This window comes from Strix uralensis, chromosome 1, assembly GCF_047716275.1.
Source record: "Strix uralensis isolate ZFMK-TIS-50842 chromosome 1, bStrUra1, whole genome shotgun sequence".
NCBI classification, from domain to species: domain Eukaryota; kingdom Metazoa; phylum Chordata; class Aves; order Strigiformes; family Strigidae; genus Strix; species Strix uralensis.
In genome coordinates, this window is record NC_133972.1 from 127,414,389 (window position 1) to 127,440,311 (window position 25,923).

Here is a 25,923-nt window from a genome sequence, read left to right on the forward strand (position 1 = left end):
ATCCTGGTTACATTTATAGTACACTAAGTTCTGTATACGCGCACATCTGTACTCCAATAGGCTGCATACTATCTACACGCGCTGTTCAGGCGCCTCTACAAGCACTTGTATTGGTTAGTTGTATTTGCGTACCTACAACCTGAAACTTACAAACTTCTCTACATTGTACCTTATTTTATTCAGACTTGTGTGCTTTTGCTGACCATAGTCATTCCTTCTTTTGCTGACCATAACTATCCCTTTGTTTGCTGACTTTATCTTGTCCTTGCACAGTCCTGTCTGCATTAGCTTCCTTCTAATGCAGCCCAGGCCCCTACACTAAAGTAACTCTAGTTACACCAAAATCTTAAGCTCCAAATCAGGAGAAAATTCATTATTTTAACTGTAGAGCTAGAAAAAGAAACAGGAGTTGGCAAAGAAGTCTCACAGCCTAGCTCCATCATGTTAAGTAATAAATGTTACCTTCTCAATACTGCACTATACATACACATCATGAAGGGCATACATCAGATTTCATATAACAAACGAGAATTTTATATTTGCCATAAATTACTACATTCGTGTAACATTAAAGACTATCTCATGGCTTCCTTGCATTGACACATTCTATCAGCACAAACCAGTCACCTGAATGTCCTTAGAATTAACTAAGCCCAGAAAGAAAGACTGTGTTCCAAAAGTCCTCTAAGAGTACATGCTGATCCTTCTTCATGCAAGCACGAGGAAAAAATCGCATATGTAATTGTTGAGCACAAAAAGTATTCAAAAGACCAGTATCTTGCCCTCAAACTGGATGGAGGCTTAACTACCACAGCACTAGTTCTAAGGCACCAGTTAAATTGAAGCACAAAAACGAACCATACCTAAATATAAAAATCTCAACATTTGCTTTCACTGCATCGGAGACATGGCATGCCTTGTGGGTTGCTTAACAACAGATACTGTATTTTATCAGCAGAGACATCTAGATTGCAGGACAACAAAACCAGTCCAACATTTTTTAACTGATAAGAGTTTGTATACTTAATGTTGTGTACTGTTTTTTCAGTTACTTCAACTGAAAATTTAAAAAGTAGTTTTATGAACTTATGGCCATATATTTACAAATGTTTACTTCATCTTAAGAAAATAAAGTAGCACAGACACTTAAGACATTAGAAACCAAATACCATCTAGCACCTATTACCATATTTTGAAATGTGTGTCATTAGGGGGAAAAAGAATACATAAGAAAAGACGTGAAAAGCATTCTAGGACTGGAAACTGTATCTTAGCAAAATGTAAAGCCCCATGTCTGAAATTTCTCACTTAATTCTTCAGGCCCCAAGCCTACACACATCCTCCTAATATTCCATGCAATTGCACTTTCAGGCATTAATTAGGATTTTTCGATATGCATGTTTCAGACTTGCACTAGATTTTAGATAATGTAAAAAAAAAATGTGGGAAACTTTTTTTTAATTCACGCATGTATAATAGAAAATGCAGAAAATAATTTCTTCCAAATTAGAACAGCACCCTTGGCAAAAATCAAAGTATTTTTGAAATAGTATGAATGAAGAAATTATCAACAAAACTGGTTTGCGATCTTAGAAAGAGCCTTTGTGTTTGTAGAAAGAATAATTAATAAATGTTTCAATTTAAAAAAAATTAATTTTAGACCATTACAATAGTTCTCATTGATGCTGTTTAAAATACAGCGAGGGTTAATTTGCTTTTAATTATTATGCATATGGTTTGTTTTTCAATGAAGAAAAATAAAGCTATCCTTTAAAATTTCTATTAACCTTCCACTTTTACATCCCTTTGATTTTCACTCAGAGTATTATTACTGTCATGGCACCCAACCTCTAGCTATGCATATTCCTCAGAAGGGAAGGTATATGACTTCCCTATGAGCCAATAAAATCAGTGGGATGGTTATTTGGGTAATATTGCCAGCACTTCCCACAGGACAGCATGTAAGTTGATACGCTAATACTACCCAGGAGCATGGAGTAAGATTCAAGTCTATCTTGTAACATGGGAGTCCCACATACCAGTGTAGCACACTGTTGGAAGCCACTGAGTCAACTAATTAAAGACAATTTTATAGCCAGACTATTTGTTATCCTTACCCCGCACACACACGAAATAGCCTAAAGGGAGCAACGGATCTCTAGCTTTTAAAAAAATCCTCTTTTGTCATATATCTTCAAATGTAACTCTTGTGTTTACATGGATATGCTGTAACAAAGCTTTTCAGTAACATTAATATTGATTAACAGTATTTTGTGAAAGTAAGAGATGGAAACTGCTCTGAAGGTATTAGCGCAGCAAGACTGAAAAGAATGACTAGAAGAAAGATAACCTAAACAGATGAATAATAAATGATAAAAGACACCCAGTGGATTTTACCTAATACCATGATGATAAACAGCCCTCCTGAATCTCACTTTGTTTTGTCTTATTTCTTAATTCAGCTTCCAGCAGTATATTATCATATTTCTATAACAATCCCTTCTGAAATATGCCATTTTGTAGATTATTTAATTAGTAATACTCTCAATATCTGATGAAACAACATATCATGACTAGTTGTTAGAACTGGACATGGATTTTCTGATATATCATTCCCCAGATGGAAAATGCTTTTCTGTAAAAAAGAATGTACTCATAGGTACATGCTGATTTATTTTAAAATGAAAAGCATTTAAGTTAAGGTAAAAACATTCTGATCAATCATTTGCAGACTAAATATTTTTTAATAATAACTAATTCAAAACTTATTTTAGTATCTATAAAATTTAAACTAATTTTTTTTTAAGTATATTCTCCCTCTTTTAAACTTTCTGCATTGTGATAAGGAGACAATATTGTTATTCCATTAAAGGAATTTCCAAATGCTCTTTTATATATCTGAGAAATTCTCATTCAGTTTTAGATGAAACATTGTTGACCTTGGTGCAATTTTAAGGTACGATGCTAAAGAAGTATTGATTTATTACTATATTCTTTTCCAGTATCATGCAACAGTAAAATAAATTCATAGAAAATCTAGAAACATCATTGGGAGGTAAGGGTCTTTTAGCAGAAGACTAATGTTAATCATAATAAAATTAGGCAGTCATGATATTGCTACTATTTCAAAGCAAAAAGAAAGTCAAAGTATCAGTATATCTGTTAATGCTTTGGGAAACAGCATTTAATGTATTTATCAAAAGCACAAGTCTATATACAGATGTCTGAATTTAAAGATTTATATACCTGCACTTCAGAAATATATTATCATATGTGCAATAGAAAATACTAATGAGGACAAATTTTCACATTTCAAGAAAGCTTTGGTCATTCAAAATGTCTTGCTCAAACTTCAAAAACCACAGTAATCGTTTTTACAGTTACTTTAATTGAAAGTACAATAATCACATTAGCAGCAGAAAATAAGAGCAAGCAGGCTTGTTTTGAGGTTAAGAAAACAAGGCACAACATAATCATTCTGAACGTGATCCAACACTCATTATGAATTGTTATGTCAAGAATTCTTATCTGTGTGTTTAATACAGCACATATCAGCACTGAGCCAAATGGCAATATGATAGTTTGGGGACTGTACTGTCTCTGTAGAACATAAGGTAATGAGATGCTATGAGAGTAGTTACAAATATCACAGTGATAAAATATGACTACAAGGTATAACTTCACCATTATACATGTAAATTTCCCCACATTCAGTAGCATACATGTTAGTAAAACAAAAGTCACACCTTGTATTTAGCTGTGACATTTGTTACATTCATGTGTCACAGTCTTATCACTTGGCAGCCTTTCTCCTGTGAGAAGACAGAATCAGAAGGTCTGCAAATCAGTGACTCGGCTCTCCAGCCAAATTACATGATGTGTGTTCCTGCAAGAACCAGGCACACAGATTGTTCAGCTTTGCATCCTGATCAGTCCTGATCATTAATAGATAGTTTCTATCCCTCAGTACACCACAAGAGTAGCCCCACAAAATTTCTTCCTCTGTCTGGATCTGTGCTGAAGCCACTAGTTTCTTATGCAGATTCTCCCATATCAGGACCATTCTTCAACTCTATTTGCCTTCATGATGCTGACAAGTGTCGCTAGTTTTCTCACCACATTTCTCACCTAGTTTCTAGCCAGTTTATCTCTTGATAAGAGATTGTTTAATCTCCTTTACAGATTTAACAGTCCCATCTAGCCTCCAGGAAAGAAGGACCTCTTACTTGAATAAAGATGTCACTCTCTATCCCCTTTCTGTCAAGACATTCAAACGTTTTTTTCTTGGCAAAAAGTTTTTCCTTCCTCTTGTTCTCACTTACTGGCTTTTACTTAGCCTTACAAAATCTACAAGTCACCACAAAAAGGACATTTTATTGGACCTTTTCATAGATCTCAGGCTGGGATTTTCAATCTCACTGGTCTTTCCATTTATTACTGCATCATTCTCTTCTGCATAAGATGTAACAGCTCATACCTGTCCATCTTAAAAATGAGATAATGAGGATGCTTGGTAATTCTAACCTCCAAACTATACTGCTAGCTGTGCACCTCTAACTTTTTGTGTTGACATGTACATCTGCATTTCTCCTTAAGTAGCTTGAACAATGAATTAACTTTCTATTTTCAGAGTCAAGAGTTTGTTTTCCTGCTTAAATCTGGCCCTGAATCAACCAAAGCATCTAACAGCACTTCTCCTAAACTAAAAGATACAACTTATGTTGAGTTGCTTGAGGTTTTGTTTTCACCTTAGCTATGAATATGTGTGACATTACCATATATATTCAGAGCCTATATAGGAAACTTCCCCTTCTAGTTTTTGTACTTCATAACACTTGGAACAAAGTATTCTGTTTTTTTCAATATCAAGACAGGCAGTTCTCATTCAGTATAATATCTCACTAGAATTTCTAGAAACCCTAGATCAGAACCTCTTGAACTACTTCCTTTACTCCAGAAGCTAGGGCATTGCTTTTTTTATAATTTTCTCCCCATGGGGAGTTAATCCTGTGAGGACTACTTTTTCAGCCACTCATCTCTTACCTTAAAGATATGCTTAGTCTATTCCTACTGATTTATATATCAGTTAGGGATTGAATGGGTAAGACCCCAGCTTCAGACTCAGAGAAGCAGACTGTGAAAACTGGTCTAACACATATGCTCCATTACTACTTCAGTAAACCAGCTTTCATCTCCAGACCCTGGGTGACAAAGCCTCACAATCATGATACCACATTACCTGAAGTCAGGACTTTTACAGACATTGTTCAATTCAAAAATCAGAATTGAAATGCTTTTTCATTCAACTCCGATTAAAGGAGAAAATTTATCTTTACTATCCAATACCAAAGAAAGCTTGACAATTTGACTTTTTACTGTCAAGAAAAATTTCTGAAAGCTGTCCAAGTGATCTTTTCCAGATAACCACACTGGTCATCCTAAAAGCTATGGTGCAACTTCCGTAAATCACAGATAGCTTCCTCAAAGAGCCTGCCTGTAAATCCTAGTTCCAGTGCCCCCAAAAACTTTCTCCACTCCCTGGTACTAGGCCTTCTGCCCATTTCTGATGGGTAACAAACTGAATATCCTGCTGAAATTTTTTGATTGTCCATAAGGTACTGAAGGGATATTTGGCTTTGCTGGTGTTACTACCACCAGTTTAGTCTTTCCTGACTAGTCAGAAAGAAAGATTAAACGAACTTGATGTGAGGAAGCAGAGAAAGAGAGACCTTTCTGATGTAACATAAACATTTAGGACATATTCTATTTTTCACTTCTTAATATTTTAAAAAATTTTCAAATGGATCAGTGGGGTTTGGGACTTTATAAACATGAATAAATGCTTTTTTCTGTATTTTCCAGAAAAACAATGAAGAATGACATAAAAATGACTAGCCAATAACAAAGTAAATATTCAAAGGGTGACAGTGCATACCTCCATTCCAGCTGTAGACCTAGATGGAGGAGAGTTGTCATCACAGAGACCAGCAGTGTGTTCCAGTAAAAACTAAAACAGGCTCTCAAGCATGCAGCATATTACTACTTACATTTAACCACCAAAAGCTTGGCATAATCTCATAACTCAAACATTAATTTAATAACGAAATACTGTTAAGAACTCTGTACTTCAGGCAATACCCATAACTCAATGTGTAAAGGAGATGGGAGAAGAGATGAGACAGGATGAAACAGGACACATTAGGAAAAACAAATCTTGGTGTCCTGGAGGAGATAAAAAAGGTACCTCACGAAATTAACCTTACAGTTATTTTTGAAGTTAAGGTGATGATGAGCAAGTCAACACAGTTGACAACAAGTATTTCTGACCTCAGAATTAATTTAACACAAGGAGACAAATATGGTATTTTGAAAGGACTAGTACCTTGTAAAAAGTAATAAAGTAGCAATCTCTGTTTTTTAAAAACCATGTTCTTATTGATGCTATTTCCCTTTCTTACATACCCTGATCAGTACAGATTTTGTGAAAACAAAAACATTAACACATTGGAAATAGGAAGTAAAAGTGAATACCAAAGAGAATACTAAAGTAATTGAGTAGCTTACTTTAGATAAAGTAATCTAAACTATTCTAAACTATTCTAAGATGAGAAAAGTATATGATGGGCATAAAAGTAAAGAACACAAGATCAAAAGTAAGTATTTTAACTATTTTTAATACAGCTACAATTGCAAATATCTTAATCTGGGAATGTCTCCCCAAAGGAGAAACTTTTTAATGTTATCATTTTCATGTAAATACAAAGAAAAATATACATGAGGAATTAGGCAATTATCCATTTTCTTAGGAAAAAAAGTTTAAATATGAAAATAATACAGAACAGAACTTAGAGAATTGTACTCGCATCTGATTTCTCTGAAGATTTTGTGGTTATTACCACTGTGTATTTTATATTTCTATTGCAGTTAGCTCTGATACCTCAGCTACATCTACACAGACTCTAGCTCCCATCTACCTGGAATCAACCACAGCATCTAAGATCCAGATGATGATGGTCTTGTTAAGGAGTATCTCCTAATAGTTCAGAAACAGCTTTATCCAAAAGACTGAAATTTGACTGCTGCACTATCAAGAAGATTGTATGCACTGAGCACTATCCTTGTACTTCAGTGATTAAAAAGGAATGGAAACTTATTGATGCTGATCTTAGTCAAAATTATCTGAGATGTATTTGTTACTGAGCACTTGGTGAAAAGGAGAAAAAGATTTTCAAGGTAGCAGAAGTGATGCCCTGTCTTTTCTTTTTCAGAGGCATCCACAAATCAAAGCAAAAGAAAACGGAAGAGAAAGTATACAACAGCCCTAAGCATTAATGAAAAATTAAAAGTGCCAAAGCAAATGAACAATTTTATAATTTTCCTAGAATTACTTCTTTATTCACAGAAATAAAGAAGTCTACTACAGAAAAATAGCAATTTATTTAATTGGAAATACTTGCATATGGACAAGAAGATACTACTTATTTCAAACTTTTGATAAAACTGGTATCCTTTTTAGACCTAAAAAGAGCCAGAACTAACCAAATAATTGTTTCGCTTCTCACATAAAGAAGACCAGCTCTGATAATACTCACTTCCGAATCTTTCAGGTTTTTCTTTCTATTCTGTAGTAATTCTCCATATGATTTTTCTTCCTGTTTCAACCTTTTCTCATATTCTGCTAGCTCATCTTGGAGATGACTAAATACCATCTGAACACTTTGCTGCTTAAACATCACACCACTTAAATTTTTCCTTTGAAATAAAAAAAAAATTCAATGAAGTAATCAAGTTATTCTGCTATACTGTTTTTTAGTCTTTACTTACATGTTTAATGTTCAATTTTATAATAGATAAAATAGTGTCTTCTTGCAAATAATGATACCCTTTAAAAAACCAAAGAGCTATATGATGGAGCTTATCAAGAATGTTTAGACCACTTAAAGACACTCTGCCTATCAGTCCATATCCAACGAGTCTATTGAGATACATTCACAATTTTAAAAAACAGCTTGCATTTTTAAAACAACTTTCTAAAGAATGGACTGGTTCACTCCCACACATAAAGTATCAAAAAATTATATTCTGAGACACAGAATGAGCCCATGACCAGTGCCACATTGGGTAACATTATTTATTGGGACTGGAAGTGGGTGCTTTACACTATTTGTCTAATATTTTGTTTCTGTCTCTGTCCATATGATATATGTAAAGTTAAGCAATTTTCAGAGGTTTTCACTTTGTAATAACATTCTATCCTCTCAGGGTCTGTATTTCTGTTACTTTTAGACAGAAGCATATTTTAAAAAAAGAAAAAAAAAGTATTTCTAACTGATTTTCTACAGATAACCTAAACTAGAGCCTTGTAGATAATGTAACAGTTGGCTGCATCATAAAGGCTGTATCACAATGTGCACACAAAAAAGGAAATTGAAGATAAAAGTTTATTTTTTCTAACTTTAAGGTTTTGTTGTGTAAACTCAATGTTATTTCAACACTAAAATAAAATATTTTTAAATTTTAAAACAAATGAAACAGTCTGATAAAGGGAAAAATCTGTCATGTAAAGATTATGCTGACCACTCAGGAGCCATTTATGCTGTCAAGCTAGGAACAGCTGGGACCAATAATAAGCTGTTATCCTTATTGATTAGTTAATACATGACAGAACAGATGTATTTAGGAGTTTTGGAATTTAGTTCTAAATTCTGGGGTCACAAGATCCTCCTCATGGTCTCTTCTGAGACTCTCTGCAGAACAAGCTCTTTGCAGAAAATAAAGCATTTAAGGCCTTAAGGCCTCCTCTGAATCAGTGTCTACAAAAACCTCTCTAAAGAGGCTAAGGGATCCATCAGAAATTACCTAGAGTTCCTTTTCACTGAAACACCCTTCCAGCCTTCCTAATCTCCAGTACACCCCCTTAACTTCCTTCCTGCCCTTATTTCCTTCTTGCTGGTGGTAGGCACACCATATGTGAACTGATGCATATAAATTGTGTGGGCTCAAATACAAGCAAGGATGCTGCTCACACTAACCTTAAGTTCACAGTATTTGTTCATCATTCTTCTAATTTAATTAGCACCAAACTCCACTGGGATAAAAAAAACTGAGTGAATATATTTCATGTTCATTCTTAACTTCAGATATGAAGATATGATTTTTGTCTTCCAAGAGTGTGAAAACAATTTTTCAAAAGTCATTGGCATAAGATTGTTTCTAGATGGGATATCTGCGGCATATAATTTTCCCTTGGTTAACAAGTTAGGCTAAGTTTTGCAGTAGACTTCAGTTTTGTAGTCAATTTTATTGTGGAAAAAGTATTTATTTCAAATTTCTTTTATTTTGTTAACATCATGTCAATGTTTCTATTTCACTCTAGTAGCTATTATTTAGTCTTTTCATTGCATTAATGGCAAGCAATAATAAGTCAAGGAGGTGTTATTCAGAGAAAAATGCTAGGAAGTACCTATAAAAGGACAACAGTGAAGACTGAAAGCAGAAGTAGGGACTCTAGAATTAGCCCCATGACATGCCAAAAAAAATGGAAATAATAGCCAAGAATAAATGTAAAATCAGTTAATCCTTTATTCTCAGCTTTTTTATCAAGTCAGGCAGGTATCAGCACTCTTAGAAAAAGAAGGAAGACCCTTTCAAATATATCAAATATAGATGACTATATTTGGTAGTGAACTATACGCATAATGCAAAATATAACAGGAAATGGCTAGAGCAGTCTTTCTTAAAATAGATTGATGAAATGCCAAGTGATATGTCAGATTATTGGAAACATTAACAGAAGAAGGTAGATTAGCCTGAAAGAAACTTTTTTTCTGAATATTGTCACCATTAATCTTCACTAATGAGAAGCAGCAAGCAATGAAAAAACACCAACAACCCAACTCTTCTCCTCTGAACCTCAAGCACAGAGAAGCTGAATGCTCTGACAACCAGAAGGCATGAGCATGCTGCCTGTTTTCAGCAAGTCACATGATAAAGAAATTCCCATGTGCTGTACCTTCTGTGTTCAGAGAATGACAAAAAGAAATACTAGCCGTTGGGATCCATAATTTGGAAGTCGGGTTGCGGGGGTGGGGGTTTGGACTTCTTTTGACTTTACAGTTCTTTCTATTAGATGGGATCTCTAAAAGCATGTTCTCAAGAAAAATGCAAAGTTTTCATTACTATCTATTTTAGATCTAGAAGTTGGACAATTTGCAAGAAAGTTCCTCTTTGAAACAGATGGACTTCTTAGCTATATAGAAACAATTAATTGCTGGAATGAACTTTCGGTGCCACTTTGTGTTGATATTATCCCTTTCTTCTCTGAGTCTGAATACAACATGTCACTGATATGAAACTACTGACTACTGGCTAAAGAGCTGTGGAAAACAAGAACAGACTTTCAGTCATCAAAAGATGCCTTGTGTTCTTGAAGTTCACTAAGTTCCACTGCACATTGGGTCCCTCTGAATCATTCTGTTTGAATCAAGAGTTGGAAAAAAACATATCCAGTCCTACATATTCAGCTAACACTTTTACATTGGAAAAAAATATTTTTTTCCTCAGTCAAGAATTTTATGGAATAACCTCTCAGAGATCTTTCAACACTGACAGTACATAAGTGAATGAGATCACAGAAATGATGCAAGGATCACTTTTTCACTATTTAGACATCCTGTACAATTCAACAATCCAAGCTGTTTTCTCTTTGACATTGCACAGCAGGTTCACCTTTATCCTTGAAGAGTAAGCCTGCTGTGCAATCAGCATATACAGCCCTCCAAGGCTTGCGTGGCCTAGAAGGCAGCCTGCATTATCAGTTGGATAGAGCCCTCTGAGACTATTTTCAGGACTCATAAGTCACAGTAAGTGTAGGTCCACACTTAAACTGGAGAAAACACAGAATGCGTGGAAACCTCCATTAATTAAGGATGCAACTGACCATGAATATTACTAGATTTCCAAAAGTAATTCTGATGCCTGAAATTCAATTTGTTAGGTAGACAATTTATCATTAATAACTCCTACAGTTGCTTTAAAACTACAAGCAGTGATCAGACAAAAATACTCTCAAATTATTGATAAAAAATGCATTATATTTCCTAGAAATAATACTGTAAAATAATAAAGCTACCTTTAGTAATAGCAATAAAGTAAAATTACTAAATTACTTTAGTAAAAGTAATAAATTATCTTTTAAAATTCATCTAATAGGTAGGTCTTACCGCAAATCAGTGAAAGATTTTTCTGTATTTTCCATCTGTATTTGCTTTGTGTTCCATAATTCATTTAATTTTTTAAGTTCATTTTTAAAATTTTCCATAGTGTGAGAGTTTTCAGCAATTTGACTGGAAACAAATATTTTCCTGAGAATTAAAACAGATACATAGCATGCAAATTAGGCAGGGCTAGATTTCCAAATACTATTTTAAGCACATAATTATGGGCAACAATTCATGAAATTGTACACTCAAAGAAAAAGAACTTTCAGAAGTGGAAGTTGAAGCACTTAGTGCAAATGGAAGAACAGCAGTTCTGTAAGAGCATGACTTTGCACATCCAGTTATAGTTCTCCAACTTGTTGCACAATTCTTCTATATATATCCACAAATTTTATTATGGCACTTGTATATTTGCAGTTGCCTATTTTGTATACAGATGTATGCATGTTTGTAGGCCACAGTCTTCATAAAGTACGTATCCTCTTTTATTTTTGCTCTCATACATAAAAGTTTTGCAAATAAGCACTGGCTTGCACAGCAAAAGCTTTATTAATGATAGTGAAAAGTAACAAGTTTCACATATGATCTAAGTCTGGGCCTATTTATTTCAGTGTATGCAGAGTCAGCATCTTAACTGGCAGCTTTTATTGCTAGATCATCCAAATACTTACAAAATATAATACTGTTCTAGACAGATATCTAAAAATGACTTTTAGGTCGGTATTTTTAGTTGCCATTTTTCCAGGGGTATATGGCTTACTCATTATCTCTGAAAACTGGCATTTTTAATTTGGTTGCCTAAATTGGGAGTTATCCTCTTTTAGATGTCAAGTTTTTCATAACATAGTTGTCCTGTACTCCAGACAGTGAAGGATTAAAGCACAGAGAATGATTCCTGAGCTCCTGCCTACTTTCCTCAGCTACAACTACACTACTCAAAGAGATATTGACGTTAAGCTGCTGAAAACCTTTAAATTAAAATGTGTTTTCACTAAACTTTCTGTTCTACGGAAGAAAGATTAAATTGCAGTGTCTTTTTCATACCAAAAGTGACTGACAGTCACAGGATCCAAAAAATGTAAAGATTCATGACACAAGCAAACTCTACTTTCAAGAACAACAGTATCTAGTAAACAAAGATGCAGCTTCCCCACAATGAACAAGGTAAACATCTGTAGCAGTTCAATAGTAATAAACAGGTGGGAGTCTTCTATTTGGATGATACTTCTAAAGTGGTCTTGCTGCATTAGATTTTGTAAGCCATACTAATGGGCTGTAAGCAGCTATGTAAATGGGTTAAATTAAGAGGGAGGAAAATACCTTTTGATTATCCTTATGTATACACATATACACATATACACATATGATATAAGTGCACACATGCATAAATATCAAATTTCAAGACCTCACAATTCAGTAGGCAAAGAATGAATCATGGTATTTAAATAAAGATCAGTATTTTTAAAATTTCTTCTTTAGATACCGCCCCTTTTTTCTGAAGCAGTAGCCTGATGCATAGTCTAATGATATTTTTCCTTATGAAAGAAGTGCTTCTTAGAGGTATACCTAAAAGGTAGCTGTGAAAAAATGAGGAATCAAAGCTTTTGTAACAGATGTTAGCACAGATATGAAGGTGTGCAAAGTACCGCAAGAACATGACATTTTTAAGGCGTCTGAACTTTGTAAAAGTATAATATATATCCGTATAGGATTAGATGGAAATTTCAGGTTTCTTACAGAAACACAGAATCATTAGAAAGAAAATGAAGATACAGTAATTAACGCAAATCCCTATGCAGCTGAACTGCCCACAGAGAGTCTCAAATTACTAGTTTTAGGCTCAGTACAGGAGAACTTGGAGAAATAGCCCATGATATACAGGATGTCCTGGCCTCAAACTTTACAAATAATGAAATCCGAGATGATTAAGATATCAGGGCCAGATATAAATATGTACACAAAGAAGCCATGACATGTTTTTTGCCAAAGAGTCAGGTTCACATATGAGCTGTGTTAGAACAAAAATGCCAATCGGTAAGAATTTTGTCTCTTTTGCTTCCTGCACTTTCTTCAGGACTTTTTAACCAAGACAGATAAAACCTGAAAATGTTGGCTTCCAAGCATATGGAATACTAGCCATTGAGTCAGTGCAATCTGGTACCTATTATAGAAGAGAGGGAATTTGCAATCAGGTTTTAGAACAAACAAACAAAAATAGTGAGATATTCTACATTGTGTGATCCAAATATCGATATACTGAATATCCGCTCCTTATGGCCTGCTGTAGTGGATAACAGTCCAGTATCCTGCCTAAGTCAAATGAGTCCCTTGGCACTTGGTCATTCAGCTGTCCAATACATGAACAGTATTTTTCATTCTTCTTAGTTGCTGACCAAGACTACTGGTGTATTATGGGGTAGAATTCATATGCTCTTATCTAGGTATCTAGCATTTAGACATTTAAATGTCGGCAGACCAAACTAAGCCACTTCAAATTCAAGTGAGGTGCAGAAGCCTCCAGGATGTGATTCATCTTGTCCTAACACAGGTAAACTATGAAGGATTGGGTGAACTGCTTGATCAGTTCGAAGTTGGAGACTCTATACTACTCCTGTACTAAGAATACTATGGAGTCATAGCCGTTTCTTCCATAACATCATTTAAGCTCCACACTGGACAAGCTTTAAAACAAGGCAATGTCTTAATCATGGGAGAGCACTACAATCTCTGAATATAACTTTACATAACTTTTCCTTAAAAATCATACAATATAATTAACAGAATCATATAGTGTGAGCCTGCACAGCTAGAAATATGAGTTCTTGTTAAAAATAAGACAGCCACTTTTACAAAGCCCTCCTTTTACAAAGCTTCGATTGCTATGATTGAGGAACTGTATCAGGCTCTAAGAACACAACATTTAAGATATCCAAGTATTGTTACCAGTTCAGAGCTCTACAGATCTCATAAAATTGGTTTTGTACATTGTTTTATTCCACTTACCCAGAACACTCCTCTAATACTCCTCCAGAACACCAACTCAAATATTGCTCAACTAATGGATACTGCTATTTACAGTTACTAGGAAAGGCAGCATTAAAAATAATAATAAAAAAGTATAGGAAATACATGCACAGAAGAACATTGTAGAATTACTGATTATCTGTATGCTGACTCATCAGTCATTTCCACATGTTCTAAGATCTATTGGTAAACCTGCAGTCTGGTAGAGCACAATCTTTAACAGAAAGAGATGTATAAACTCTGTCTTCCCTGTCAAATTTAGAAACCTGTGTGAATAAATGAATTTCCCAATGTTTAATTTAAGATTCTGTCATATATAGGAAGTTTCAGAGTTTTTCAATAGAAATTACTGGATTCATGAAAGCTACCCTGAACAACATGAAAGCTTCCCTTTTTTTTTTAAATCTGTATGACTCATCTTTGATGCTGTAATATCTAACTTAAGTTTACACAATATGCAAGTGAAATAATAACAAACAGAATCTTAGAAAGAAAATGCTTGTTTCTTCTAATGCTTATAACCATGTTTATATAAAGCACAGTTTTCAATAATGAAATTCAATAATTCCCTTTGGTGGATTATACAGTTTAGTAACTGATACAGCAGATATAAGCCATCATTTACAAAAAGATGCCATCTGCTGAGCAAACATGCAATCAGCAGGCACTTCCTATTATACTAGAATCTTTTTCGTCCTTTATTGATTTTCTCCATTGAATTTCTAAAGCCCCTCAAGCAATCTGAGCCAGTGTAGCAAATGAAGAAAGCAAAGGACTTCTCAATGACCCCAATATCAATTCTGCTTTGTACTTTACGCTGTCTCAAGGCTATGGACCTCATAGGTTAGTTCAAGCAAGAGATAGAAAATAGTACATACACTGTATGTATGTATATAGTTCCAAGGCAACTGCGTAGAAATGACAGCCTAACCTTTGGGATTAAACATACTTCAGAAAAGCCATACAAGCATTAAATTATTCACCTGTATATCATTTAATTGTTCTTGCATAATACTTCTTTTTTGTTCCAGCTGTTCTTCAGTTCGCTTCTGCTGTTTATCTACCTCTTGTAATCTCTGATCGAAACAGGAGAGCTTCTGGAGAGTTCATGCATAAACAGATGTGTTAGTATTCAAGCTATTGTCCTACCTTCTGTAGAAAGCAGAAAATATATTAGTCATTATACTTTAACAGTTACAATTCTTAAGCTTATTTTTGTTTTCCTTTCCATACCCATTTTTTTGTCATGTAGGTTTATATGCTCTATGCTTTGAATGAAAAAATGCACATTTAAAATACAAAATATCTCTTCTATTTCATATAGTGTTTATCATCTTACTGCAAAAAAAAAAAAAAAAAGCAGCATACTCTGCTCCCCATGCTTCTTTACTTTCTTTCTGCCAAGGAAGTTACAAATGAAGTTCTGAAATCAAAGTATATATTTGGAATATCTTGCATGGAATTTGCATAAAGGGCAAAATAAATGTTAATTACATATTATCACTAACTCATGAAAAATACAGCTAAGGACACCTAAAAAGAGGAGGAAGGAGAAAGAAAATAGAATATTGGGATATATAATTTTTATATTTTTCATTAATCCACTCTGTTATTAATTAGCACCTCAAGAAAAACATTTCTTATCTATTGTATTAATTTCATTTGCATCACCACTGTGAGCACCAAATATTAAATAACAGAAATTATTATTAATACATGTAATAAGTAAAATATTACATTACTAAATATGCTTATATAACTTGTGTAATAGTTATTAAAAGTTTAAAATTCCATTTAGACTATATAACAAAGACTATTAAAATAGGTATTAATATTTCTGTTCTGAAACAGTAATTTAAACCTTTGATCAATGAGAAAGTTCTTCCTTGAAATTACCAATATCTTTTGCATATCATTCACATACAAATCTGCTTGTGCAAACTCTGTTTCCAAGCTCTTAAAACAGAAGCAAATACACAGCTATAGACCATGATGTATAACTTATACCACACCTCTCTAGGTTTCCAGGAAACTAATGATGTGATCTTTGTCACATTGTTTCTACTTAGTTTTAGTCGGGGAAGGGCTAACAACATTAGTCACTGCCATTAATGCGTTGTTTTGAAAATACTATTAGCTATTAGAGGAATCTTTTTTTTTTTTTTTTTTTTTTAATTTTTCAGTTTGACTTATTAAACCTGCACCAAAAATAAACTATCATCACATAATCCATTAACTGAACTCAAACTATTCAACATCCTCCATTTCTCCTCCAAAAATGGTGAAGTATTGCTACATACAGACTATGTCAAGAGCCCTTCAAATACAGTAACACTAAAAAACTGGAGAAGACAATCTCTCATGACAAGCTATTTACTAGTAGTTGGATAATAGAACTATGAATCTACAGACTGATTCTCCAACACAAAAATTCTCACTGAGGCACCTTTTTATCTGGGCTTTGAGCAAAAATTAAAAATCCTGTTCTAAACTGAATAGGCTCAAAAGATGTTGATCATGCCTGATTGTGAGAATGTTCCATAACAAGTATATGGCTTATTGAAAACTCCTTGCCTTAATTCTGGATGTAAACCATGAATAGCTAGGCTTGATTCCTATTGATTTGGAAACAAAAATGAAGACATTTTTCTTTTTCTTTTTGGGCAGTAAGGTCCAGTGAAAATGCCCTCCTCTTTCAGACACTTAAGAAATAATTACTTCTTTCACACTGATTACTGTATGTTCAATTCTGGTCCCTAAGACACTATTTCCCTTGTCAAAAAAAGGGAAGCTTCAAATACCTCCCCGAGATTGTAAAACTGCTTATTACAATGAACAATGCATGCCCACCTATTCATACAATGTGGGGCAGCTTACATTTGGAAGGACTTGTTTGCAAGGATTTGCACATATTTCATGGTGGAATACAGAAAAAAGGCTTCGAATAGTACGCAAAGCTTAATTTAACTGTAATGATAGGACAGCCCCCATTTCAGTGTTGCTGATTTGTACAATTACCAGTGTGAAAGCCAAACTGTTTCACTCATGACAGAAGGCTGAAAACAATTGAAATTTTTCCCATGTTTCCAGTCATTTTCAGAGCCCTTTCCCAAAAGAAGAAAAGGAATAAGCACCTGCTCAAAAAAAAGACATACAAAAAGGATAAAGCAAAGGTATGGAAATACTCTTATTTAAAAAAAAAAAAAATAAATCTGTGAATAAATTACATTCCAAACAGTTCTGCAAAAGAAAGACTGAATGCTTCTGTTTGAGGGTTTTGCTTCAATATAATGTACAGTCATTACATCTTGCACTAAACTACGGTTCTGATTTTTAATATTTCCACATCATTTCAGAACAATAAGGTCTGTTTCTACAGATGCTTGTTGAGGTGGCAGGGGACATACAACTACCAGCATTACTTAAGGAAATGATCGTCTACCTAGTGAAGGTCTCAAGTTTGCAGGACTACTAGTCAACTGATCCATGTACTATCAGGTATTTTTCAAAAGCATCCATCATTGTAATACCTTGTTTTCAAACAGTAGTTTATGTAGATAACATATTGTCCACTTGGCCCTCTGTTCTCTATTACCACTGTTGTAGCACTCCATATAAGCAAAGCTTTCGGAGACCTAAAAGATCACCAGATCTAAAAGAGGAAAGTCTAATTTTGAAAGAAATGTTTCTCAGTCATACAAGTTTAGTTAATATTCCTGTTACTCTTTTGAGCAGGTTGGGACAAAAGGTTATTTTTTGAAAAATTTCCCAAGGTTTTAACATCAGGGAAGGTTAACACCACTAGTATACCCTGCAAATATGGGGAATAGGCTACTAGTTCATCACTGGACAACTGGAGGAAAATGGCTCTTTGGCCATACTTTCACAATGATAGAGGGCCCAACCAAAACATGTCATACTATAACAGTAGGAATGTTCTACCAGAAGCAAAAGAAATGTTTGGAAGAGAAGAGTGTACTTAATTAAGTCAATTAAAGTAGGTTGAGGATCTGTTTTTAATACAAAAATCTTCTGTTTCTTTTTCTTATTATTCAAACCAGACCTTTCATGAGAGGAAGGAAAAACATTTTTATCAGTATCATCCATAAAACAGGGAAGTGAAGAAGGCCCCCAGCATCCCATGACTTATACACTAGTTGCTCTCTTCAGCTTGTAAGTAAGTTTTCTGATGGGAAACATAATCACCATAGGTATGTTCCTAGATTAAAAAAAAAAAAAATAGAGAAAAAACAAAGAAGGAAGACTCTGCAGAATGAAAAGGAACAAAATATTTGCAAAATAAATTAACACCCTTCAAGTTTGGGAAATAGAAGATTCAGCATACATCCACTCCAGACTTCTCCCCTCCACCCAAAGAAATAAAGAACAAGAAAAATAGAGAAATATTATGTACCAGCACCTGTGTTCTTCAGAATGTACAGGTCTTACATACACTTAAGTTTCTAATATTAAAAATTCACCATCACTTGAACTCATATAACTTAATAATGAGTTATCTCTCATTATATCTCTCAGTTATGATATTGAGAGAGATACATTTACACACACACACATATGTCTATATATATTTAAAGTGGAACACAGCTGGCAACATTTTGAATTCCTTTCAGCTGTAGAAGCAGAGTGAAATAAGTCAAGAAGTTTATGGGAAAGAGGGCAAGAAATCACCATACATGTGACTTGCTCTTCTCAAAGTATTATACTAGGTGGTAAATAAGTCCTTTTTCTAGTTCTAAGTCATAGTCTACAAACATAGTTATCCTTACTAGGAGTGTTTCAAGTAGGAAATGCAGCATAATGTCTGAATTCCTATAGAATGGCACAATATTAGGTAAAGTTATGGATAATGTACCAGGTGACAACATGGTTGGTAGGTGGAATGGACAAGCTTCCCAGAAAACAAACATTTCTGGATCTCTGTTGCTTTATACTCAGATGGCATTAGGAGATACCCTTTGGCTATCTTAGAACAGAGTCTCGCCTAAACTGCTATACACTTTAACAGTCAATAATTAATGACAGATTTTGCACTTTCAACATCCTTTGACATCATCATCAAGTTTTGTCCTGTTAGTAAGAAAAAACCTCTTGACAGCAAGGATATGAAGATTGTCTATCCCAGAGAAATGAGGCTTTGGAAGAAAAATAGAAAAAATAGTTTTAGTTGAGACAGAACTTTAAAACCTTAAAAGCAGTACAAGATGCATCTCAAGAACCTCTTTATCCTGAAAAAAACATGAACTACAATGAAAAAAGCAGTTCTGAGCACAAAATCTACTTCCCATTAGGAAAGTGTTCATTTCTGTCTGTAAAAGTAAAGAAGTGGGCTAAAAATGCCACTGAGGATCTTTGCCAAGGATCAAGAGAAAGAAAGGAGCTTTTTTATTTCAATGAATAATTGAAAAGGATCAGTACTGAACACGAAAAAGGGAGGAAGATGTTTGGAAATACAAAATCAAACCTGTCATGCTGTGGCAGTTCCCTTCAGCTTTCTCTGCAGAAAAGCATCAACCACAAATGCATGTGACGGAGACCTTGTGCTCTACCTGGGTTAGAAGAGGAACATTCAACACTTTCTGCTAATGTCTGGGACAAACAGTAACTGCAAGATCTCTCTTAGGGGTTGTCTTTCTAGAAATGGGAGATGTAGATACTAGATTTGGCTACTGAGTTCTTGCACAGTTCAAAGTCACAGGATGGAAGAGAACAAGCTTTATAATAAAAGCAAAATGGAGACTGTTACTGTTCAGCAGCAAATAAAAAATGTTCACACTTATCTCTCAAAAAAATTAAAAAAGGAACAGAAATCTCAGGACTTCCAGTCATTACAATAAATCCAACATTTGATTCTAAAGAAAAAAAGCCTTTGACACCTCTCGGAGTAAATCTCTTCTATCTGACTATTGCAAGAGGAGCCAAAGGGGGTTTCTGAGTCAAGGACTTGCAGTTAAAGTCTGCAATGCCTCCCTCCAGTTTTGGATATGTTCTTTCGATCCCACGTGATGTTGGATCAGAATCTAACACCAGGACACTCCCAGCACGTGAGTATGCATCTCAGGATGAGCAGGAAGGAGCAATGAAGCCAAACAATCCTGTATCTCATAATGGTGAGAGTGGGAGTGTTAATAGTAGAGATATTTTTCCCAGAGGTATTGCATGTCTTCTTTATAGGAAGGAAGAGATGAGTCTCAATGGCACTCACCAACTGTGAAAAGGCTCTCAGGATGGGTTATACACTGGTGTGCTAATGATGCATCACAGGAGATCTTCTCCAGTTATTAGAGGGAATTTGTATGAGAAGGAAGTGATTAATTGTACTGTTTATCTAGTATCTAGTTTTATCTAAGAAAAAGGCAACACTTTTACTTCTTGCAAGGGACCTGGTTCAGCCAGTGTTGTCTCAAGGTTGGCGCATTATTACTGTATCCTGTCTCCTCACAGGATGTGCCCAACAACAGCAGCTGGAAATCTATTACTTGCCTTTATCTTGTGGGCAGGCACCACTAACAGTAAGGTCAGTACCAACAGGCAGTTCAGCAGCTGGTGATTTTGCCAGGTGTATTGGGTTTGAGTGGCAAGGTTTTGGTAGCAGGGGACTAAAGGGGTGGCTTCTGTGAGAAGCTACTAGAAGCTTCCCCTATGTCCAACAGAGCCAATGCCAGCCAGCTCCAAGACAGACCTGTCTCTGGCCAAGGCCAAACCCATCAGTAACAGTGGTAGTGCTTCTGTGACAACATATTTAAGAAGGGGGAAAACAAACCTGTGCAACTGCAGCTAAAGAGAGGAGTGAGAATATGAGAGGAACAACTCTGCAGACACCAAGGTCAGTGAAGAAAGAGGGGGAGAAGGTGCTCCAGGTGCCAGAGCAGAGATTCCCCTGCAGCCCCTGGTGCAGACCATGGTGAGGCAGGCTGTGCCCCTGCACCCAGGGAGGTTAACAGTGGAGCAGAACCCACCTGCAGCCCGTGGAGGACCCCACACCAGAGCAGGTGGATGTGCCCGAAGGAGGCTGTGACCCTGTGGGAAGCCCGTGCTGGAGCAGGCTCCTGGCAGGACCTGTGGACCCGTGGGGAACCCATGCTGGAACAGTCTATTCCTGAAGGACTGCACCCTGTAGAAAGGACCCACGCTGGAGCAGTTTGTGAAGAACTGCAGCCTATGGGAAGGACTCACGTTGGAGAAGTTCATGGAGGACTATCTCCCTGTGGGAGGGACCCCATGCTGGAGCAGGGGAAGAGTGTGAGGAGTCCTCCCCATGAGGAGGAAGGAGTGGCAGAGACAACATGTGATGAACTGAACACAACCCCCATGCCCTGTCCCCCTGCACCGCTGGGAGCGGAGGAGGTAGAAAAATGAGGAGTAAACTTAAGCCTGGGAAGAAGAGAAGGGTGAGGGGAAGGTGTTTTAAGATTTGGTTTTATTTCTCATTACCCCACTCTGATTTGATTGATAATAAATTAAACTAATTTCCCAAAGTTGAGTCTGTTTTGCCCATGATAGTAATTGGTGAATGATCTCTCCCTGTCCTTATCTCAACCCAGCAGCCTTTCGTTATATTTTCTCTCCCCTGTCCAGCTGAGGAGGGGAGTGATAGAGCGGCTTTGGTGGGCACCTGGCATCCAGCCAGGGTCAACCTACCATACCAGGCCTTCTGTATCATAAATGTTTCTGTGTTACTGGATTGAAACTTTGAAGGAAACATGGATTTTCTTGCATCACAGTGAATGAAGGAGTGATGTCTGGAAAGTTGCTGCTCAGACAGAAGCCAGAGCTTGCTTCTGAGAACCCCACTTTAAGGCCTCCTATCTGGTGACACTGAATGGAGACATTAAGGACTTCTTCAGAAAATAGTCCTGGAGATTCCACTCAGTGTCTTGCTTGAGGCTTTAAGACCTGGTAGTTACTACAACAGTTTGAATATGATTATTATCCATGCTCTTGCAGAAGACAGCTGATGGAATCCATCCGCAAAAGGATGGATACAGATGGAATACCCCTTTTGGTGATGACAAACATGGGATTTCAGTGAGAGAAGCTGAAGAAATATCAGCACTTGCCTGAGGATGGTTGAAAAGCATCACTGAAGTCCTGAAGAGCTACAGTTGACAATTAAAAATGGGACACCAAAATGTGTTGTGTAAATTTAGAAATTCACATCAGGAGAAAATAAATGGTGTTAGGGCCACCCTATTTTACATATGCATGTGGCAATATAAGGCATGCTGCGGGTGTGATTGCAGTTTCTACAGAAACTGAAGAAAAATATTCAAATTATATCACTGCATATACAGATTATTACTAAAAGTTTTTTATCTTTTAAAGCAAACTGGAAATTATTGTGAATAACTGGAATACAAATAAAGTGTTTCATGTTTTCATGAGTATTTAAATTTTCCTAGTTGTTAAACAGCAGGCATCATTACTTAGCAAAACCCATTAGCCTTCTATGTGAGTTGGTCACAAGGTACTCAAAGTTAATTCGTGGTAGGAAGTAAAAAGAAGGTAGAAGAATTTAGATTTGAAGTAAAATGGTTACTGTCATATTTGCCTGAGTCACTTTACAAACTCCTTCCTGATCTTGAATTTCTTTTTTAAGATTCCACTCTGAATTCTTAGGGGAAAAAAAAAGCCATATACAACATAAGAAAACAAGTTAATAGACAACAGCAATGAAAATTTAACACTAACATCACAGTAAAGATGAGCATAGCTTTTAAATTTTTTCTCAAGTATCATAAAACTATATTAAAAACAGAAATTCCAACAGAGTCTCAGGCACAAGAGGTAAATAAATATAGACCATACTATAAGAAAATATTTTCTAGATTTAGTGTAATTTATTTTTGGTAGCTTAAAATAATTAAATACATGAAGAAGCTGAGCTGGCTTACCTAAATGAATATTGAGCATCAAATGTTCAAAATTTTAAAATCTCAGTGCCTTCTGTATTTTATATGATGAGACTTTTTTTGTAATTTCTAGTAAAAAACCTGGACATCTTTTAGCCCTTTCTTATATGACTATCGTACTCATGTCTAGGATAACAGTTATACAGCACATTATTATAGTTTGCACCTTGAAAACCTCTAATGTATGCCAGATTAGCAGACCATCATAACTATACCTCATTACAATCTAAGTCAAACCCTAATTAGGGCTTTCTGTTTCTTTTTTAAGCAAATTTAGGAAATGGAAAACTCATTGTTTAAGAAAAACTAGGCACAGCATGCCCAACAGCAAAGTAAAAAATTGACTCATCAAGTCTATTATTGAAATATATCTATTCAAGATGTTTTATTCACCTCCATATCTGCACTTTGGAACTGCATATGCCATCAGCACTTGGACAGGGAGGTTCCTGCATAAAGAAATGTCTGCCAGATGCCATGTACATAAGAAAATACAAAAACTGGTGCCAAACATCCCCATGTATTCTCAGACCCCAAATCCCCCAAATTATTAGGAACTTCAAGGAAATAGAAGTGATGGAGATCAGTGTTCATGTGGAAAATACATCCTGTAATCAATGAGTAAAGGTCTTTTTTTTCCAGATGAAAATTTATACATTTGCTCCAAGGGGTAACTCCAAGCAACAACTTGTGCCCATGGACCTCCGCCCCCCTCACACCTCCTTGTCCACATATGCATATAGTGTGTTTGAATCCAAATCCTGAGACTATTAGACAAAGTGTGGCATCTGGCCTACTCTCCAAAATGCAGCAACATTTTGAATGACTAATGATAACACTTGGTGATTGCATGAATATAATTTCACTCTATTCAGTAGCCCAAGGATACAGTTTAACTGGTGGTTACAGACAGACACTTTTTTCAGACACACCAGGGGGTGGTTGCTCTCACAGAGTATCAGCAGAGACCAGGCAGTCAACTATAGATTGCACCTTTATTTATATGATCATATTCAAAATTCACAACCATTCAGCTGTTGATTAGGTACAGAGGTATCTTAGCTTCTGTGCACTCCATTCCCACTAATTTTTACCTAGCAAATGTCTCTTGCAACTGGTCACCTTCCCTGTGTATATCTTCATGTGTATATGTATGCTTCAAATTATTACAAACACAATGCTTTTGCAAATTTGTGGTAATCAAGACTAAATATGGCTATGTTAACTTAAAGCTGCCGACAGAATAGTCATTCTGCGAAGTGGTAGGAATGGAGGCATTAACAAGGGCACTGAAGCAATCTAGTGGCGCTGTAAAGAAATCTTATTTCTGAAGGCAGGACCACTAGTAATGGCTTCATGTAGAAATTAAGTTCTGCCAACAAGTAAACCAGAATGCCTACAGAATGAAATTCCATCTCTAACCATAAAGGTATAGTTTTGAGATACATTTCTGACTGACTACATGCCCGGGATGTTAACACTAACTATGACTTGACAAGAGAGCTGAAGGAACAACAAAATGCAAAAAGTAACATGGTAGTCAAATTAAAAAATGAATTTTTATAAAAATTAGAGGAGTTTATTAAAAACTTTATGAGGAACAGCTAAAAGAGTGAAATACTTGTAAGCCAGAGGGAGATTAATTACAGATATCATATTGGAGGCTCAAAGCACATGCAAGCCAAGTTTTGACAGATGCTTTGGAAATATCAGAAAGAAAATCAACGCCACTAAACAGAAGGGAAGCTATTAGCAGCAAGACAAAAAGTTGAAATTATGTCTAAAAAAAAGGAAAACAGAAAAGATCCTGGACTTTGTCTATTTAAATCTAAAAATACCATCAGGCAAGCTAAGTAAGAGTTTTTGGAAAAACCTGCAAGGGACATAAAGCAAGTTCTTATCCAAACACATCTGATAGGAAGCCTGCTAGAGACAATGTAAGGCCAACAGATGATCAGAAGCACTTAAAGACAGCCAGACGCCACATGGCCTGCCATTTACCTCCCCCCTCCCCGGTGAAATAGGGGAGGGACAAAAAAAGAAGAGAATTCATAGGTTGAATAAAAAGAAAGAATTTATTAAATATAACAAGATAACAACAGTAACAATAGTGAGTCCAAAAAGAAATGGGTAAAATGTAGCAGTGGCTTACCGAGCGCAACGACCGCCCCTGCCCCCCTCTCCAGCAACACACACCCGGACCGGACCGAAAATCTGCACCTGCCCAAGAGAGCCCACCCACCTATGTCCCTGGGCATGACATCACATGGTATGAAATACTCCAATGAAAGTTAACTTCATCCTGGTCAAAACCAGGACACAGACTTACCATGAAGCACTCAGAAAACAGAATATGATGGGGAAAAAAGCCCAAATCCAAATAAAACCTCTAAAGTCCTAATAAGCAAACTCATAATATGAATTACTCTGAAAATAATAATTAGATGACACATGGAATATTTGATGCATAGGAGAAGAATCAGCATGACTGGGAAGCAATGCCTCAAAATTAATCAGTTTTCTGAAGGATTTAGGTATGTAGAGGAGAGGTATCTGGGTGATGTAGTCTACTTGGACTCCTAAATGGTATTTGATAAAGTATTATATGAATAACTCCTTAATTAATTTCCCATGAGTTAAGAATAAAAGTCCTCACATGAATATATAATGTATTCAAAGACAGAAGACCTACAATAGAAAAAAATCACCAGTTTTCACAGTGGCAGATACAGTGAGGTCTTGCAAGTACC

At 35.7% G+C, this 25,923-nt stretch overlaps 1 protein-coding gene across 1 annotated transcript in view; it reads right to left on the reverse strand.

The window, feature by feature from the left end:
* Positions 1-25,923, reverse strand: part of CCDC178 (coiled-coil domain containing 178) — a 177,753-nt gene that overhangs the window by 111,218 nt on the left and 40,612 nt on the right. The window contains 5 exon segments of the mRNA XM_074859055.1: positions 7,593-7,752; positions 11,223-11,363; positions 13,968-13,972; positions 15,227-15,340; positions 22,813-22,875. Coding sequence (XP_074715156.1) covers positions 7,593-7,752; positions 11,223-11,363; positions 13,968-13,972; positions 15,227-15,340; positions 22,813-22,875 — 483 coding nt within the window.